The sequence below is a fragment of the Mesoplodon bidens genome (genome assembly GCF_964165515.1).
Source record: "Mesoplodon bidens genome assembly, chromosome: 6".
Taxonomy (NCBI): Eukaryota; Metazoa; Chordata; class Mammalia; order Artiodactyla; family Ziphiidae; genus Mesoplodon; species Mesoplodon bidens.
The window spans coordinates 45,235,900-45,253,603 of record NC_138162.1 but is presented as its reverse complement, the minus strand read 5'-3'; the positions used below and the strand labels follow the sequence as shown (position 1 = coordinate 45,253,603).

General features: G+C 42.7%; 3 protein-coding genes and 1 pseudogene across 6 annotated transcripts in view; 2 read left to right on the top strand and 2 right to left on the bottom strand.

Annotated features, from left to right (window-relative positions):
• The window catches only part of LOC308618776 (uncharacterized protein), a gene marked incomplete at its 5' end in the record, with an annotated part of 106,785 nt that overhangs the window by 3,996 nt on the left and 85,085 nt on the right, over positions 1-17,704 (top strand). Inside the window, one exon of the mRNA XM_081237053.1 lies at positions 15,743-15,805. Within this exon, the coding sequence (XP_081093179.1) occupies positions 15,743-15,765 (23 nt within the window). The 3' untranslated portion in view covers positions 15,766-15,805. The remainder of the gene's footprint in view (positions 1-15,742; positions 15,806-17,704) is intronic.
• Positions 1-17,704, top strand: part of LOC308618645 (uncharacterized protein) — a 129,414-nt gene that overhangs the window by 30,022 nt on the left and 81,688 nt on the right. The gene's annotated exons all lie outside the window — the stretch shown is intronic.
• Positions 1,906-3,276, bottom strand: CCL21 (C-C motif chemokine ligand 21; the record flags this gene model as incomplete). 3 transcript variants are annotated; one of them, XM_081236855.1, is made up of 4 exons in its annotated part: positions 3,134-3,276; positions 2,913-3,033; positions 2,634-2,816; positions 1,906-2,567 (listed from the first exon to the last, which is right to left on the bottom strand). In XM_081236855.1, exons 1-4 carry the CDS (start codon positions 3,198-3,200, stop codon positions 2,543-2,545), a joined length of 396 nt encoding a protein of 131 aa, XP_081092981.1. In that variant the 5' UTR covers positions 3,201-3,276. The 3 variants fall into 3 exon arrangements, with proteins under 3 accessions (XP_081092981.1, XP_081092980.1, XP_081092982.1); XM_081236854.1 differs by having other exon boundaries at positions 1,906-2,548; XM_081236856.1 differs by lacking the exon at positions 1,906-2,567 and having other exon boundaries at positions 2,630-2,816.
• LOC308618688 (small ribosomal subunit protein eS12-like) lies at positions 6,663-7,228 on the bottom strand (annotated as a pseudogene). Its single transcript has one exon. The product of its transcript is annotated as a small ribosomal subunit protein eS12-like (transcript).

Genomic DNA, 17,704 nt, shown 5'->3' with positions numbered 1-17,704 from the left:
CGCCACCAGGGAAGCCCTTTCTGACTTTTTTTAACCATGAGTATGTATTATTTGATTTTTTTGAATTATGGATATTACAGAAAGAACAGGACAATATTGTCAAAGATGAAGTCAGAAAAGGAGAGTAGGGACTCATTCTCTGATAAGATAGATATTATATGCTAATCAGGGCAGGGCTTGAGGCAAATACCAGCTATGCAGTGTGGCAGGATAATTTAGTGAAATACGAAGTTTTGCTTTGTTTTGCCTATGTTTTCCCTTTTTTCTCTTTTTGCTGATGATTTTCTTTTCTCTTTAGAGCAAGCGAGGGTTTTGGTAGGGCTGAGAGCAGTAGCACCCTGATATTAGAGTCCCTTCTGCCTTTGTAAAAGTCTAAAGCAAACCTGGGAAGAGGTTATACCTTGGAGGAACTGGGAAGAGGGAGGGTTTTGGAGAGAGTTCTTGAAGACTGTGGAGGGGATTGGTGTGTATGTCCAGCCAGTATGGGCAGTGGGCTTTAATCCTTGACTGGGATGAAGCAAGCAAGCCACCTGAGTAGATGGCTCTGGGGAGATGTCTGGGGAAGCTAGGTCCAAGCCTGGAGGCTCTCATAGCTGAGCTCCCATGGCTCAAATGTGGCACAGAGCTAAGAGTTTGAGAGCCCAGGACCTGGGGAGTCAGACCTGCTGGGAACACAGGGGCCACAGCATTCACTGGTGAGACTGATGTCCAATGATGGGATGGTGTAGAGGGCATGTAGGAAGCCTCTCCTGTGCCTTGCTGTTTCTTTGACCTTTGCACAGCCCTTGGCAGATGGGACCCCAAGAATGCCAGCGCTCCGGTGCAGGGGCTTGGAGTAGGTTCATTGAAAGAACATTTTATTTTATTTTTTTGGCCATGCCATGCGGCTTGCAGGATTTTAGTTCCCTGACCAGGGATTGAACCTGGGCCCTGGCAGTGAAAGTGCCGAGTCTTAACCCCTGGACTGCCAGGGAACTCCTGAAAGAACATTTTAAAGTGCAGTAAATCTTGAACATCTGAGTTTGTAGACTAAGATCACACCTGCTGCATGATGATAGATAGGGAGCAGCCCCTGTCTTCACTGGACTCAGAAGGAGCAGAGAGCAAATATTTTAATGACTATAATAAGCGGCAAGTACTGTGGCATGCTCAGGCCCCGGTGGAAGGAGGAGGTGGTGGCAGCCACCTCTAGTTCCTTGCCCCTCTCCCAGGATCTGTTCCCTCCTTTCCCACGTGGCCTGGCCCCATCTAATGGTCCTCTCTCTCCTAGCCTAAGGGCGAAGCGGGGAATTGGAGGATCTCTGCTCTGGGGAGGGAGAGGTAGAGGAGAGTCAGACTGGAGTCTTCTTGGAGAGGAGACTAATTTACATCTGAGTTCTGGGGTTCCAAATTACTGCCACTGGAGACTTATTCCTTGGCCTCAAGAGGTTAAAGGGGCTAAAGAGCCCCAGGCCCCACCTAGGGGAGAAAGGAGAAAAGGGAAGGGGAGGATGCTTTCCGAACTGGAAGGAAGCTGAGGGGGGAATAGAGAACTCAGGAATAAAGAGCACATAGCCCCATCAAACAATGAGAGGCCACAGACCCTGCTTCACTGGTCAGGGCGGAAGGGAGTCCTCTGGGGTCTTTGGGAGGAGATGGGGGCTCTCGAGGGCTCCCAGGGCTGGAACTCTCTGTAGGGCAGGTTTCAGTAGAACTTGTGTCCACCTGTGTTACAGGCAGGCTCAGGCTCCCGCCTCCCTCCAGTAGACCCCAAGGAAAGGGAAGGCAGTCCCCGGTGAAGCTGGGAGTGAAAGAATGCTGGGCGGAATCAGGAAAGGGATCTCTTCAGGGTCTCAGAGGCTTGTGGAGCTGTTGGGGACGTGTGCCTGGGATCCACTGTCTCTTCATTGGCAGGGGTTTCTCAGAGACCAGGGGCAACCCAGGTCCCACCCTGTCTGTCAGCCTCCCTTTTACTGCCCACAGGTCTGGGCACCTGGGAAGCAAGGAAACTCTTGGGGTGGGTGAGGATATAGAATTTGCCAGCCTGAGCTCTTGGCTGGGACCCCAGAGTGTGTGACTCCACCCTGTGGTGACAGTGGCTTCTCTGTGGACACAAACACACAGGAACAGATACTTGGGAAGAAGGCCAGAATGGCTGTTTATTCAGTTAGGTATAAATCATACTTACAAAGAAGAGGTGGGTGAAGTGTGGAGCACGGTCAGGTCCAGGGCCCTGGGTGACCTTTCCTCAGAGGGGACAGTCCTGCTGCCACCTCACATTTCCTATGGGACTTTCCCTTCTCTGCCTCTCTAGGCCTGGCCTGATGTGGCCTGATGTGGGCAGCTCAGCCGTGCAGGGTAGGGTGGGTATACAGAAGGGGTGGTTGAAGCTGGAGAAGGGGTGAGGCAAGGCCAGCATGGGGTGGCTGCTCTGGGCCCCCTGAGTCCTCCCTCTCTCCTAGCCCACTTCTTGTCCCTTGGGCTGGGGCTCCAAGCCCTGATGAAACTGGTGGGGACCTCCTGGGCTCCGGGCTCGTCACTGGGCTATGGCCCTTTTGGGGACTCAGTCCTGGGAGGGCAGAAGAGGGCTTTGAGGGGATGGATGATTAAGGCTCCCTTTCACTTCCCACCCCCCGTCCCTTTAGCTTCCTTACCTCTTACAGCCTTTGGAACCTTTTCCCTTCTTGCCAGACTTGGGGGCCCCCTTGTCCTTCTTACAGTCCTGGGCTGGTTTCCATGGGGCTGGTGGCTTGTCGAGACGCTTCATCAGCTGCTGCACCCAGGCCTTTTTAGGGTCTGCACATAGCTCTGGCTGAGAGCGTTTCCGAGGCGAGAACCTAGGGTTCGGCGGTTAGTAAGCCTGTCTTAAGTCTTGCCCATCATGCCCTCCCACTCAGCTGCCAGCCTGCACCCACCCCCTTGTACCCACTTACAGGATAGCTGGGATGGGGCAACCCAGGCTTGGTTCCTGCTTCCGGTAGCTGCGGACAACGTGGGTGGGAATCTTCCTTAGGCTGTACTTGAGGCAACAGTCCTGTGCTCCTCCATCACTGCCTGCAGGTGGGGTTCACAGGGGGTGAGGGGCTGCTTGGAGGCTCCTACCCAGGCCTCTCCACCCCCTTGCCCCCATCCTAGGCAACTCCCTCCTTGATACCTTGGGTCTGGGGGATGCAGAAGGCCAGGATTAGGACAAGGATGCTCAGAATCAGTGACTGAGCCATGGCCACGGTAGAGCTCGGGCGAGGTGGAGAGCTCCAAACTGGGGGTCTGTGTGTGGGCTGGGACTGGTGTGCCGCCTATTTATGCAGGCAGACACTTTCACTTCCCCCATCCCAGCTACTCTGTCCAGGCAAGTATAGGGATCTCCCTCCTTTTCCTTCCTGAAAGACAGATCCTGTACTGGCAACCCGCCTCACTAGTATGCGGAAATGAAAACTTCACACAGCCATTCAGTCCCCCAAGCTGCCCGAGTCTACCTCCTCAATATTAGTTGAATCTGAGAGGCTCTCCTTCTTTTTTTGAAAAATTAAAAAATTTTTTTAATTTTAATTTTTTTTTGGCTGTGCCAGGTGGCATGCGGGATCTTAGTTCCCTGACCAGCGATCGAACCTGCACCCCCTGCAGTGGAAGTGTGGAGCCTTATTAACCACTGGACCACCAGGGAAGTCCCTGAAAGGCCCTCCGTCTATCCCCAGCCACTGTCTTGGTGCAGGCCTTACCACCTCTCCTCTGGAACACTGTGATTGCCTCCTTGTTTCACTCCAGGCTCCACACTCTCCTGTTCCTTCAAGCAGGCTGACGACTGTTCCTAAAATACAAATCTGACTAATGAATTGTAAGAGTTCTTTGTACATTCTGGATAATAGACCCTTATCAAATATATGATTTGCAAATATTTCCTCCCATTCTGTGGGTTGTCTTTTCATTCTCTTTTAAAATTTTCATTGGAGTACAGTTGCTTTACAATGTTGTGTTATTTTCTACTGTACAGCAAAATGAATCAGCTATACATATACATATATCCCCTCTTTTTTGGATTTCCTTCCCACTTAGGTCACCACAGTGCATTAAGTAAAGTTCCCTGTGCTATACAGTACATTCTCATTAGTTGTCTATTTTGTACACAGTATCAATAGTGTATATGTGTCAGTCCCAATCTCCCAATTCCTCCCACCCACCTCCCTTTGCACCTTGGTATCCATACATTTGTTCTCTATGTTTCTGTCTCTATTTCTCTTTGCAAATAAGATCGTCTATACCATTTTTCTAGATTCCACATATATGTGTTAATATACATTTGTTTTTCTCTTTCTGACTTACTTCACTCTGTATGACACTCTCTGGGTACATCCACGTCTCTACAAATGACCCAATTTTGTTCCTTTTTAGGGCTGAGTAATATTCCATTGTATATATGTACCACATCTTCTTTATTCATTCCTCTGTCGATGGACATTTAGGTTGCTTCCATATCCTGGCTATTGTAAATAGTGCAGTGAACATTTGGGTGCATGTGTCTTTTTGAATTATGGTTTTCTCAGGGTATATGCCCAGTAGTGGGATTGCTGGGTCGTATGGTAGTTCTATTTTTAGTTTTTTAAGGAACCTCCATACTGTTTTCCATAGTGGTAGTATCAGTTTACATTCCCACCAACAGTACATGAGGATTCCCTTTCCTCCACACCCTCTCCAGCATTTATCATTTGTAGATTTTTTGATGATGGCCATTCTGACTCGTGTGAGGTGATACCTCATTGTAGTTTTGATTTGCATTTCCCTAATAATTAGTGATGTTGAGCATCTTTTCATGTGTTTGTTGGCCATCTGTATGCCTTCTTTGGAGAAATGTCTATTTAGGTCTTCTGCCCATTTTTGGATTGGGTTGCTTGTTGTTTTGATATTGAGCTGCATGAGCTGCTTGTATATTTTGGAGATTAATCCTTTGTCGGTTGCTTCATTTGCAAATATTTTCTCCCATTCTGAGGGTTGTCTTTTCGTCTTGTTTATGGTTCCCTTTGCTGTGCAAAAGCTTTTAAGTTTCATTAGATCCCATTTGTTTATTTTTGTTTTTATTTTTATTACTCTGGGAGGTGGGTCAAAAAAGATCTTGCTGTGATTTATGTCAGAGTGTTCTGCCTATGTTTTCCTCTAAGAGTTTTATAGGGTCTGGCCTTACATTTAGGTCTTGAATCCATTTTGAGTTTATTTTTGTGTGTGGTGTTAGGGAGTGTTCTAATTTCATTCTTTTACATGCAGCTGTCCAATTTTCCCAGCACCACTTAATTGAAGAGTCTGTCTTTTCTACATTGTATATTTTTGCCTCCCTTGTCATAGACTAGGTGACTATAGGTGTGTGGGTTTATCTCTGGGCTTTCTATCCTGTTCCATTGATCTGTATTTCTGATTTTGTGCCAGTACCATACTATCTTGATTACTATAGCTTTGTAGTATAGTCTGAAGTCAGGGAGCCTGATTCCTCCAGCTCCATCTTTTTACTCTCTTGATAGTGTCCTGTGATGCACAAAATTTTAAAATTCAGTTTATCTATTTTTCTTCGGTTGCCTGTGTTTTTAGTGTCATATTTAAGAAACCATTGCCAAATCCAAGGCCATGAAGATTTCCCCTTATGTTTTTTCCCCCAGCTTTACTGAGGTATAATTGACAAAATTGTATATATTTAAAATATACAACATGATGATTTGGTATATGTATACATTGTGAAATAATTACCACAATCAAGTTAATTAACACCTCCATCACTTCACATAGTTATACCTTTTCCTTTTTTTTTTGTAGTGAGAATGCTTGAGATCTACTTTCTTAGCAAATTTCAAGTACACAATACAGTATTATTAACTACAGTCTCCATGCTGTACGTTCGATCCTCAGAACTTAATCATTTTATAACTAAAAGTTTGTACCCTTTGATAGACATCTCCCTATTTTCCCCACCCCCAGCCCCTGGCAACCACCATTCTACTCTCTATTTCTATGTGTATGGACCTTTTTTTTTTATTCCATATGTAAGTGATACCATACAGTATTTGTGTTTCTCTGACTTATTTCACTTAGCATAATGCCCTCCAGGTTCATCCATGTTGTCACAAATGGCAGGGTTTCCTTCTTTTTCTTATGGCTGCATAATATTCTATTGTGTGTATATATATATCTCACATCTTCTTTATCCATTCATCTATTATATTAACAGACACTTAGGCTGTTTCCATATCTTGGCTCTTGTGAATAATGATGCAAGGAACAAGGGAGTATAGATATCACTTTGAGGTAGTGATTTCATTTCCTTTGGATATATGCCCAGAAGTGGGATTGCTGGATCATATGGTATTTCTTTTTTAATTTTTTGAGGAACTTCCATACTGTTTTCCATTATGGCTGTACCAATATACAATCTCACCAACAATGCAAAAGTGTTCCCATTTTCTCCACACGTTTCCCTGCATTTCTTATCCCTTATCTTTTTGATAATAGCTATCCTAACAGGTGTGATGTGATATCTCTGTGGTTTTGATTTGCATTTCCCTGATGATTATTGATGTTGAACATCTTTTCTTATAGCCATTTTCTGTTTGAATGTCTTCTTTGGAAAACTATCTATTCAGGTCATTTTCCCAGTTTTTAGTCAGAGTTTTTTTTGTTTGTTTTGCTATTGAGTTGTAGGAGTTCCTTATATATTTTAGGTATTAACCCCTTATCAGATATATGGTTTGTAAATATTTTCTCCTATTTCCTCTGTCCCTAGGTTGCCTTTTCTTTTTGTTGATTGTTTCTTTTGCTGTGTAGAAACTTGCTTATTTATTTATTTATTTTAAAGAGCCAAGTCTTTAATTTGTTCATTTCTTGCATTTGAAGTTCTTCTTGATGACATCCTTGACCTGAGAATCTTTGCCATAGTCCTTAACCACCACACAACTGCAACCAGCCACTTTACAGGGTTTTCCCTCTCTGTCAGTTTTACAGAGTCCTACCCACTCCCCTAGTTCCTTGCTATCATCAACCTTAATTAGGTTGATTTGATGTTTAGCATGGAGGGCCTCCACCAACTTGACTTACACAGGCTCATCACAGTTGGATGCAGGCACTCAAAGATGGGCTTGGCACTGGTCTAACACTTTGCAGCTTTGCAAATTCCATGTGCTAGGCCATTGTGGATGAGGGTGGTCTTCAGCACCTCTTGCAAAACAGTATTAACGTCCATTGCACCTCCAGCACCAGTGCCTTCCTCAGCCATGGTGGTGGGTAATGGGTGGAACTGAATCTTGAATGTACACCAACCTCCACCTCTGAGCTACTCAGCAGAGGCAGGGAAAGAGTATACAGAAGCTTTTTAGTTTGATGTACTCCTACTTGTTTATTTCTGCCTTTGTTATCATATCCAAAAATATCATTGCCAAGACTGATGCCAAGGAGATTTTCTTCTGTGTTTTCTTCTAAGAGTTTTATGGTTTCAGGTCTTACATTTAAGTTTTTTATTTGAATTTTTGTGAGTGGTGTACAGTAGGGGTCTAGTATCATTCTTGTACATGTGGCTATCCATTTTTTTAACACCATTTTTTTCTTAATTTATTTAATTTATTTTATTTTTGGCTGAGTTGGGTCTTCATTGCTGTGCATGGGCTTTGTCTAGTTGCAGTGAGCGGGGGCTACTCTTTGTTGCGGTGCACAGGCTTCTCATTGCAGTGGCTTCTCTTGTTGCGGAGCACGGGCTGTAGGCATGTGGGCTTCAGTAGTGTGGCACGCGGGCTCAGTAGTTGTGGCACGCGAGCTCTAGAGCGCAGGCTCAGTAGTTGTGGTGCATGGGCTTGGTTGCTCCGCGGCATGTGGGATCTTCCCGGGCCAGGGCTTGAACCCATGTCCCCTGCATTGGCCGGCGGATTCTTAACCACTACACCACCAGGGAAGCCCCTTGGTTTTTCTTTCTCAAAATTACTCTGGCTATTTGGAGTCTTTTGTGGTTTTACATGAATTTTAGGATTTTTTCTATTTCTGTGAAAAAATGTAATTGGAATTTTGATAGTGATTGCATTGAATTTGTAGATCACTTTGGGTAGTTATGGACATTTTAGCAATATTAATATGCCAATCCAAGAGCACAGGATATCCTTCCATTTATTTGTGTCTTCAGTTTCTTTCATCAGTGTCTTATAGTTTTCAGTGTATAGGTCTTTCACCTCCTTGGTTAAATTTATTCCTAAGTATTTTATTGTTATTGATACTGTTGTAAATGGGATTGTTTCTTAATTTTTTTTCCAGATAGTTTGCTGTTAGTGTATAGAAATGCAACTGGTTTTTGTATGTTGATTTTGATTTCTGCAAATTTACTGAATTTGTTTCTTAGTTCTAAGAGTTTTTTGGTGAAGTCTTTGGGATTTTATGTACATATATAGGTTTTCTTGCCTAATTGCTCTGGCTAAGAGTTCTAGTCCTAAGATGAATAGAAGTGGTGATAATAAACACTCGTCTTTTGTTCTTAATCGTATGAGAAAAGCTTTTAGCTTTTCACATTTGAGTATGATGTTAGCTGAAGGCTTGTCATACATGGCTTTTATTATGTTGAAGTACGTTCCTTCTATACCCACTTTATTGAGAGTTTTTATCGCAAATGGGTGTTAAAACTTGTGAAATGCTTTTTCTTCATCTATTGAGATGATCATATGATTTTAATTCTTCAGTTTGTTAATGTGGTATATCACATTGATTGATTTGTGGATGTTGAACCATCCTCATATCCCTGGAATAAATCCCACTTGATTGCCATGTATGACTCTTTTAATCTGCTGTTGACTTTGGTTTGCTAGTATTTTGTTGAGACTTTTTACATCTATGTTCATCAGGGATATTGACCTGTACTTTTATTTTCCTGTAGTGTCCTTGTCTGGCTTTGGTATCAGGGTAATGCTGCCCTCATAAAATGAGTTAGGGAATATTTCCTCCTCTTCAATTTTTTGGAAGAGTTTGAGAAGGATTGATGCTAATTCTTCTTTAAATGTTTGGAAGAAAAAAATATTTGGTAGAATTCACTAGTGAAGTCATCTGGTCCTGGATTTTTCTTTGTTGGGAAGTTTTCATTACTGATTGAATCTCCTTACTTGTTATAGATCTATTTAGATTTTCTATTTATTCTTGAGTAAGTTTTGATAATTTTTGTGTTTCTGGACTTTATCCATTTCATCTAGATTACCCAATTTGTTGATGTACAATTGTTCATATTATCCTCTAATAACACTTTTCATGTCTATGAAGTTGTAGTAATGCCCCCAGTTTCATTTCTGATTTTACTAATTTGAATCTTCTTTCTTTTTCCTTAGTCAGTCTAACCTCAAGTGCGTCAGTTTTGTCGTTCTTCTCAAAGAACCATCTTTTTGTTTTGTTGATTTTTCTCTATTTTTTGTATTCTCTATTTCATTTGTCTCTGCTTTAATCTGTATTAGTTCCTTCTTTCTGCTATTTTTGGGTTTGGTTTTATTGACTTTTTCTAGTCTCTTAAAGTGTACATTTAGGTTATTGATTTGAAATCATTTTATTTATTTATTTGTTTGGCTGCGTTGGGTCTTAGTTGTGGCCCACAGGGTCTTCGCTGAGGCGTGCGGGATCTTTTTGTTGCAGCTTGGGCTCTTCATTGCAGTGCGCAGGCTTCTCTCTAGTTGTGGTGTGCGGGTTTTCTCTCTCTGGTTGTGGTGTGCAGGCTCCAGGGCACGTGAGCTCTGTAGTTGTGGCACTCGGGGTCCAGAGCATGTGGGCTCTGTGGTCTGTGGCACGCGGACTCTCTCGTTGAGGCACACGCGCTCAGTAGCTGTGGCGCATGGGCTTAGTTGCCCTGCGGCATGTGGGATCTTAGTTCCCTGACCAGGGAATTGAACCTGTGTCCCCTGCATTGGAAGGTGGATCCTTTACCACTGGACCACCAGGGAAGTACCTGAAATCTTCTTTTTAAATGTAGATATTTACAGCTATAAATTTTCCTGTTAGCACTGATTTCACTGGATCTCAAAAGTTTTGGTATATTATGTTTTTGTTTTCGTTTGTCTCAGAGTATTTTCTAATTTGCCTTGTGATTTCTTCTTTGAAGCATCGTTTGAGTGTGTTGTTCAGTTTCCATATATTTCTGAATTTTTCACTTTTCCTTTTGTTACTGATATCTAGTTTTATTCTGTTGTGATCAGAAAAGATACTCTGTATGATTTCAGTCTTAAAATTTTATTTAGACTTGTTTTGTGGCCTATCATATGGCCTATCCTAGAGAATGTTACATGTGAACTTCAGAAGAATACATATTCTCCTGTTGTTGGGCAGAGTGTTTTTGGTGTGTATATCTATTAGGTCTAATTCATTTATAGCGTTGCTCAAGTTCTGTATTTCCTTCTTGATCTTCTGTCTGGTTATTCTATCCATTATTGAAAGTGAGATATTAAATTCTAAAACTATTATTGTAGAACTGTCAACTCTCCTCTTTGATTCTGTCAATTTTTGCTTTATATATTATGAGGCTTGGCTGTCAGTTGTTTATAATTGTTGTATCTTGCTGTATCAAACATTTTATCAATATATAATGTCCTTTTGGTCTCTTACAACCTTTTTTGACAAAAAGCGTATTTTGTCTGACAGTAATATAGCTACCACAGCTCTCTTTTGGTCACTAGTTGCATGGGATATTTTTTTCCATCCTTTTACTTTAAAGCTCTGTATTTGTATCTCAAGTTAGTCTCTTGTAGATTGCATATAGATGGATCATGCTTTTTTTTTATCCATTCTGATAATCTCTGCCTTTTAATTAGAGAGTTGAACTCATTTGCTTTATTTTTTCATGTTGTTTATTTTTTTCTTCCAGTTTCATTGAGATATAATTGACATATAGCACTGTATACATTTAAGGTGTACAGCATAATGATTTGACTTACATACATCATGAAATGATTACCACAAATAGTTTAGTGGATACCCATCATCTCATATAGATACAAAATTAAAGAAATAGAAAAAAATTTTTTTCTTTGTGATGAGAACTCTTAGGATTTACTCTTAACAACTTTCATATACAACATATAGTAGTGTTATGCAGTTATGTGATGTACAACATAATTAATATAATTATAATTAATTATAATTATAATTAATATAATTATGTTGTACATCACATCCCTAGTACTTATAACTGAAATTTTGTATCTTTTGAATACCCTCATCCAATTTCCCCTTCCCACACCCCCACCTCTGGTAACCACAAATCCAGTCTCTTTTTCTATGAGTTTGTTTTTGAATTACAACTGACCTAAAACACTATGTTAGTTCCTGGTGCAGGAACTATTTCTATACATTTCAAAATGATCACCACAATAAGTCTAGTTACCATCTGTCACCATACAAAATATTACATAATTATTGATTATATTGACACTGTATATTTCATACTCATGACTCATTTATTTAAATCACTTATAAGGAAGGATTTATTTCTGTCATTTAGCTATTTGTTTTCTGTATGTCTTATATGATTTTGTTCCTCATTTCCTCCATTACTGCCTTTCTTTGTATTCAGTTGATTTTTTTAGTGTACCATTTTGATTCCCTTCTTTTTCCTTTTCTGTATATTTTTAAGTTATTTTCTTAGTAGTTACCTTGGAGATTACAATTAACATCTTAAACTTATAATAATCTAGTTTGAATAATACCAACTTTGTTCCAATAGTACAAACAAATAGTACTCTGCTCCTATACATCTTAGTTCTACCTCCTTTATATAGTTATTGTCACAGATTACATCTTTATATATTGTGTACCCATTAACATCAATTTATAATTATTATTTTTGCCTTTCAATTCTCAAAGGAAAAAAAGAGGAGTTATAAACCAAAAATATAATATACTATCTTTTATATTTACCTATGTGGTTATCTTTGCCAGAGGTCTTTATTTTTTTGTATTACTTCAAGTTACCCTTTATTGTCCTGCCCTTTCATCCTGAAGGATTCCCTTTAGCCTTTCTCATAGGCAAGTCTACTGGTAATGAACTTCCTGTACTTTTGTTTATCTGGAAATGTCTTAATTTTTCCTTAATTCTTGAAGGATGGTTTTTCCAGTTACAGAATTCTTGTTTGATAGTTTTTTCTTTCAAGATTTTAAATATATCATCCCACTGCTTTCTGGCCTCCATAGTTTCAGAGAAGAAATCAACTGTTAATATTACTGAGAATACCTTGTACTTAGTGAGTCACTTCCCTCTTGCTGCTTTCAAAATTTCAAGATTATCTTTGGGTTTCAACAAATTGACTGTAATGTGTTTTGGTATGGATCTCTTTGAGTTTATTCTGCTTAGAATTTTTTAAACTTCTTGGATATGTAATTCATGCCTTCATCAGATTTGGGATGTTTTCAGCCATTATTTCTTCAAAAACTTTTTTCTGCTCTGTTCTCTCTCTCATGGGACTCCTGTGGTGAGGTATGTTAGATGATATCCCATAGGTCTCTCAGACTTTGTTCGTTTTTCTTTATCTTTTTATCCTGCTCCTCAGACTCAATAACTTTAATTGCCTTATCTTCATGTATGCTGATTCTTTCTTCTGCCTTCTCAAATTTGTTGCTGAACTCCCTCAGTGAATTTTTTCACTTTGGTTATTGTATTTTTGGCTCTAGAATTTAGTTGTTTGCCCATGGTTTCCTTCAGCTCTTTGAGCATATTTAAGACAGTTAATTTAAAGTCTTCATCTAGTATGTCCAATGTGTGGGCTTCCTTAGGGATGGTTTTTGTCAAATTCTGTTTTTTCCTGTGCATGGGTCATACTTCTCTGTTTCTTTGTATGCTTTGTTAATTTTTTGTTGAGAACTATACATTCTGAGTATTAAAATGTGGTGTCTTTGGAAATCTGATTCTTCCACTCCTTAGGGGTTTCAGATATTTACTTGTTGAGGGCTGTAGCTGTCCATTTTGACTTTTCCAAATAAGTTTTGCCAAGTGTATTCTTTGTTGTGTGTGGTCCCTGAGGTTTCTGTTCTCTTACTTCTGTGGTCAGCCAATGACCTGATAAAGATTTCTCTCCCCGTCTCCCACAAAAGAGTTATGTCCCCTTAAATATTCTGATATATGCCACTGTGGAAGCTACTGCAGCCCAAGAGGGCTAAAACCAAGGCAAGCATCTGCACCTATCTCTCTGGGAACCCCCAGACCAACCAAAGTGTAAACTCCCCAATATTTGGAGGACAAGGTTCTCTGCCGCCAGCCAGCCACTCCGGGAATGTTGGCTGCTGTCCCCACAGCATTGACTAGTAGCTAGTTCATGCATGATGTTCTCTTATGAAAGATCAACATCCTCTGCCTTCATCAAGCACTCCCCTGATTGTTATGTGCCCAGTTAGGTTCCAGAATTCTGAAATAGGTGATTCCAATTGCTCTTTTCAGCTCAGTGGTTGCTTCCGTGGAGGGACTGACCCTAGAGCTTTCTAGTCTGACATTTTGCATGCTGTCATTCCTGTATTTAATTTCTAACATTTTAAATCTTTTATCCATTTGGAATTTTTAAACATTTATTTATTTATTTATTTTTGGCTTCATTGGGTCTTTGTTGCTGCACAGGCTTTCTTTAGTTTTAGTTGCAGCGAGTGGGGGCTACTCTTTGTTGTGGTGCATGGACTTCTCATTGTGGTAGCTTCTTTTGTTGCGGAGCATGGGCTCTAGGTACACAGGCTTCAATAGTTGTGGCACGTGGGCTCAGTAGTTGTGGCTCGTGGGCTTTAGAGTGCAGGCTCAGTTGTTGTGACGCACAGGCTTAGTTGCTCTGCGGCATGTGGGATCTTCCTGGATCAGGGCTTGAACCTGTGTCCCCTGCATTGGCAGGCGGATTCTTAACCACTGTGCTACCAGGGAAGCCCTCCATTTGGAATTTATGCTGGGGTGTAGTGTGTGAGGATCATCAGGTCCTGACTTAGAATCTATGTTTAAAACCAGTGTAGAACCTCAGAGTTGTGATCACCAGATTAGGACTGGAAAATCCATCTGGTTCCCAGAGTGCTAAACCCAGCGTGCCCCTCACCCACAGGCTCACCCCAGCTTTATGGAAATGGGAGACCATAGGGAGATATAGAGAGGACAGATTGGGAGGGATGCAGTCAGGACAGCATGGGCCAGGTACAAGATAGTGATAGAAAGATTGTGCCCATAATAAGGGTGTTGCTGTTGGGGAAGGATGGGATGCAGAGGGGATGGAGATTGGAGATGGGGATATTGTTAGGATGGGGATGAGGATGTGGTATGGGCCTTCCCAAGGCCCACAGAACAGAGGGGCTGGAATCTGAGTGAATTAGAAGAGAGATAATTGAGATATTGAGTCTGCGGTTTTACAACAGGCTGAGACCTTAAGCAGGGCAGAGCCCCAGTTGGCAAGAGGCTGGCATTCCTGGAACAGGACCGGGAAAAAACAAGTAGATAAGATTTCTTGCGTCTTTTACCTGGTCTTATGGCAAATCCTGGCATGAGAAAGCTTTTAATTCCCATCTCTAAAGCCTCCCCTTCCACACTTGCCCTACCTTTTGTGGAAGTGGCTAAGTAAGTAGTGAGCAGCCTGTCTCTGCAGGGTTCCCAGAGAGGTGGGATAGCATGGGCTTGGGGGGACATGTATATGATTCCAGAGTCATATCATATTAGATTGTTTACACTGTTTCCAAACTCGGCTGTGCTTCAGAATCACTCAAGGAGCTTATTAAAAATACAGAATTAGAGGCACCACCCCAGACCATCTTAAACAGAATCTCAGAATAGGACCAAAGGATCTGTATTTTTACCAAGCTGTATATATTTATCTGTATTTTTACCAAGCTGTCCAGGTACTTCCAAGAATTTGGTAGGGTGGGGCTGGGAGAGCCACCTGGGCCTATTTGGCTCCCCATCCCAAATTCCAGATGGGCACAGAGCCAGTGGAAGGGAACAAAGGTGGTCTGGGGGAAGAGGAAGCTGGGCTGATGTACCCCCAATCTTCCTGAGGGGAGGACTTTCTGCCCTGGCACAGCTTGTGGAAAGAGGGAGAACATGACAGGGAAGAGCTGGGGACTATGAAGTTTCCTCTTCTAAAATCTTAGGTTCCCTCTCTTTCCCAGGACATACTGCCCCATTCCCCTTGTTTATGCCATCTTTAGGGCCTCTTGTTTGTTAGATGGTGTCCACAGCCCCTTTAGGTCCCATCCTCAACTGCCTTTCCTCAATTTGGGAAGCTCTTCCTAGGATCTACCCTAAGTCCCTACTTCTGAACTTGAGCCTGTAGTGGTAGGCCGGCCTCAGGGGGATGTTCCATACTGGAGGCATTGGGACCTCCTTACTTGCTCCTGGGGCTTAGAACCTAACTTAGGGGCCCTAAAGGAAGGGAAGGAAAGAGTGGGGACTTTGCCATAGGTAGATACCTGGCTGGACATAAAGTCAGGGCTGGAAATAGCTACTCTCAGAGCAAGAAGATGACAGGAAATCCCTGCCATACACTAGGGTGCAGGTGTCTGAGGTGGGGGCAGGAGAGAGAGGCACCAAGAGAACCTGGAAGGAAGTGGAGCTTAGGTGTAGATGCAGTCCCCAGGGAAGGACCGGAGATGGTGATAGGGGTTGTTATCCTTATCCTTCTCTGGGGCCCCAGGTCTGTCATCCAGCCATTCCTCTGCCCTCGGTTGCTGGCTTGGGCTCATCTCACCTCACAGTCCCACCTGAACCTTAAGTTTGGTGTAGGGGTCTGGAGCTTGTAGCCCTGAACCAAGCCCCTCTCTTGGTCCTCAGGCCAGCCTGGATGTAGACGGTAAGGAAGGGGACGCAGAGACTCGATGGCTACACATCTGACCTGTGAGTATCCACCTAAGTGTTCCAGTCTGTTGGGTGAAGGCTTTGGCTTGGTGTGAACTCTTGAGAGAGCCTAGGTAGTGTTTGACAGTCTCTGCGGGGGCCGAGGTACAGAGGAATGCTACAGCGGAGGTCCTGGTGCCGAGGGTGAGAGGTGAGGGAGGTGCACGTGGCTCCCTTCAGCTTTACCTCTGCTGATGAGCGCAGAGTGAACACACCCTAATGCCAGATTGAGACCCTGGAGCCGGGGAGAGGAGGTGTGCTAATCCACCCCTACTCATCCCCAGTGTCGGCAGACCCACTAGCTCTTTAGGACGGGCACCTGGGCCAGGCTCTGGGGTAGAGGTCCTAGGTGTGGGTGTTGCAGGAGTCTGGAATTGCCCACATTGGGAAGAGGCCACATTTCCTTCAGCTCCAGGCCCCAGGCCCATTTGTTCCTGGCTGGTGGGGCTTTCAGGGCAACAGATGCTCCCAGCTTGGCAGGCAGGAGCCGGGGAGGGGTATGGCAGGAATTTCAGCTCAGAAGCTGGGCTAGAACAGGGCTTGGGGGTGAGCTGGGCCCCTGTACACTTGTATGTGTAACAAGGGTCAAAGGGCCTGGGTGCTTTGGTGCTCCTGGGTTCCCCGTTGAGCACTGAGCCCGCCAGGGACAAGCTGCGCTGATGACTGTGCAGCTGTTACTGAGGGAGCTACTGTTTTCCTGGACTGCAGATGACCCATTACCTTCATAAGTGTGTGATATTTGTGTGCCCAGTGTAGTTGCACACGTTACTCAATGTGTGGCTACCTAGGGACAGGGTTAGACTTAGGGCCTTGCTTGGAACAGCACTAACATAGTGGTTATGGATTGGAGGTAGGTAGTGGTAAGCATAGGGCTGGAATCACGGTGATGTTAAAGTAGGATTTGGAATTGGGTTTATGGTTCCTGTTGATAAGAGCTAGTGCATCTTGTAGATCTCACCTATAGTAGCTGGAGAATCTGCTTATCTACATGGTGAGAATTGAAAGGTTCTATAAAAGTCTGCTTTCTTCTCCAGCACTCTGAAGTGTGGGTGGAGTAGGGGTGTCTTATCTGAGTTGATCTGGCACCATTTCCCTGTTAAAAAAGAAATGACAGGCCCAAAATGGAGTCACTTGTGCTAAAAGGAAGACTTAATGCCTGACCTTATTGAAGTTACAACCTTCTCCAAGAATGTAATCCAAACTGATCAGTGTGGAAATTTCTGGTCCGCACCAGTGAGGTAATCCTTTCCATCCCCCAAAGGAAGATGAGGTAACCTGGCACATAGATCTCCTTCATCCCCTATAGATAGATTACTTAACCCTGAAATAATCTTTTTTTGTTTTTGACTTCCTTGTCATACTCTTGAAAACCTCTCTTTTTCTATAGCCTTTTAAAGCTCCCCCCTACTTGCTAAATGGGATGCTGCCCAATTCATGAGCTGTTCAGTAAAGCTAACTCGATCTTAAAAAAAAAAAAAGAGCTAGTGCATCTTAGATTAGGATTGTGTTAGGGTTGGAGTAGGGTACTGTTTGAGTTTAAAATTGGGATCAAAATGGGTCAAGGAGATAAATTTTGTGTTGGGGGTCAGTTTTAAGCTTCTAAGATAGTCTGGAGAGGGACTTAACCTTATACATATTGTGTGATATTGATCTGGTTTAGATGAGAGGTTTTGGACATTTTCTGGCCTTCTGCACTTGAGAGTTATAAATGGCTATATGATCCCTGAGGCTGCGATCGACTAGAAGGAAGTAGGCATGTAGCTCCTGGGGAGAGGGAACATTACAGTTTTCTATCCTGAACTTAACTGGCCATGTAGACATTTTTTGGGTAATACCCACCAGCATTACCTTTATGAGGTACAGTTATTCTGAGGGTCTCACTTGAAAGACTGGTTTTAG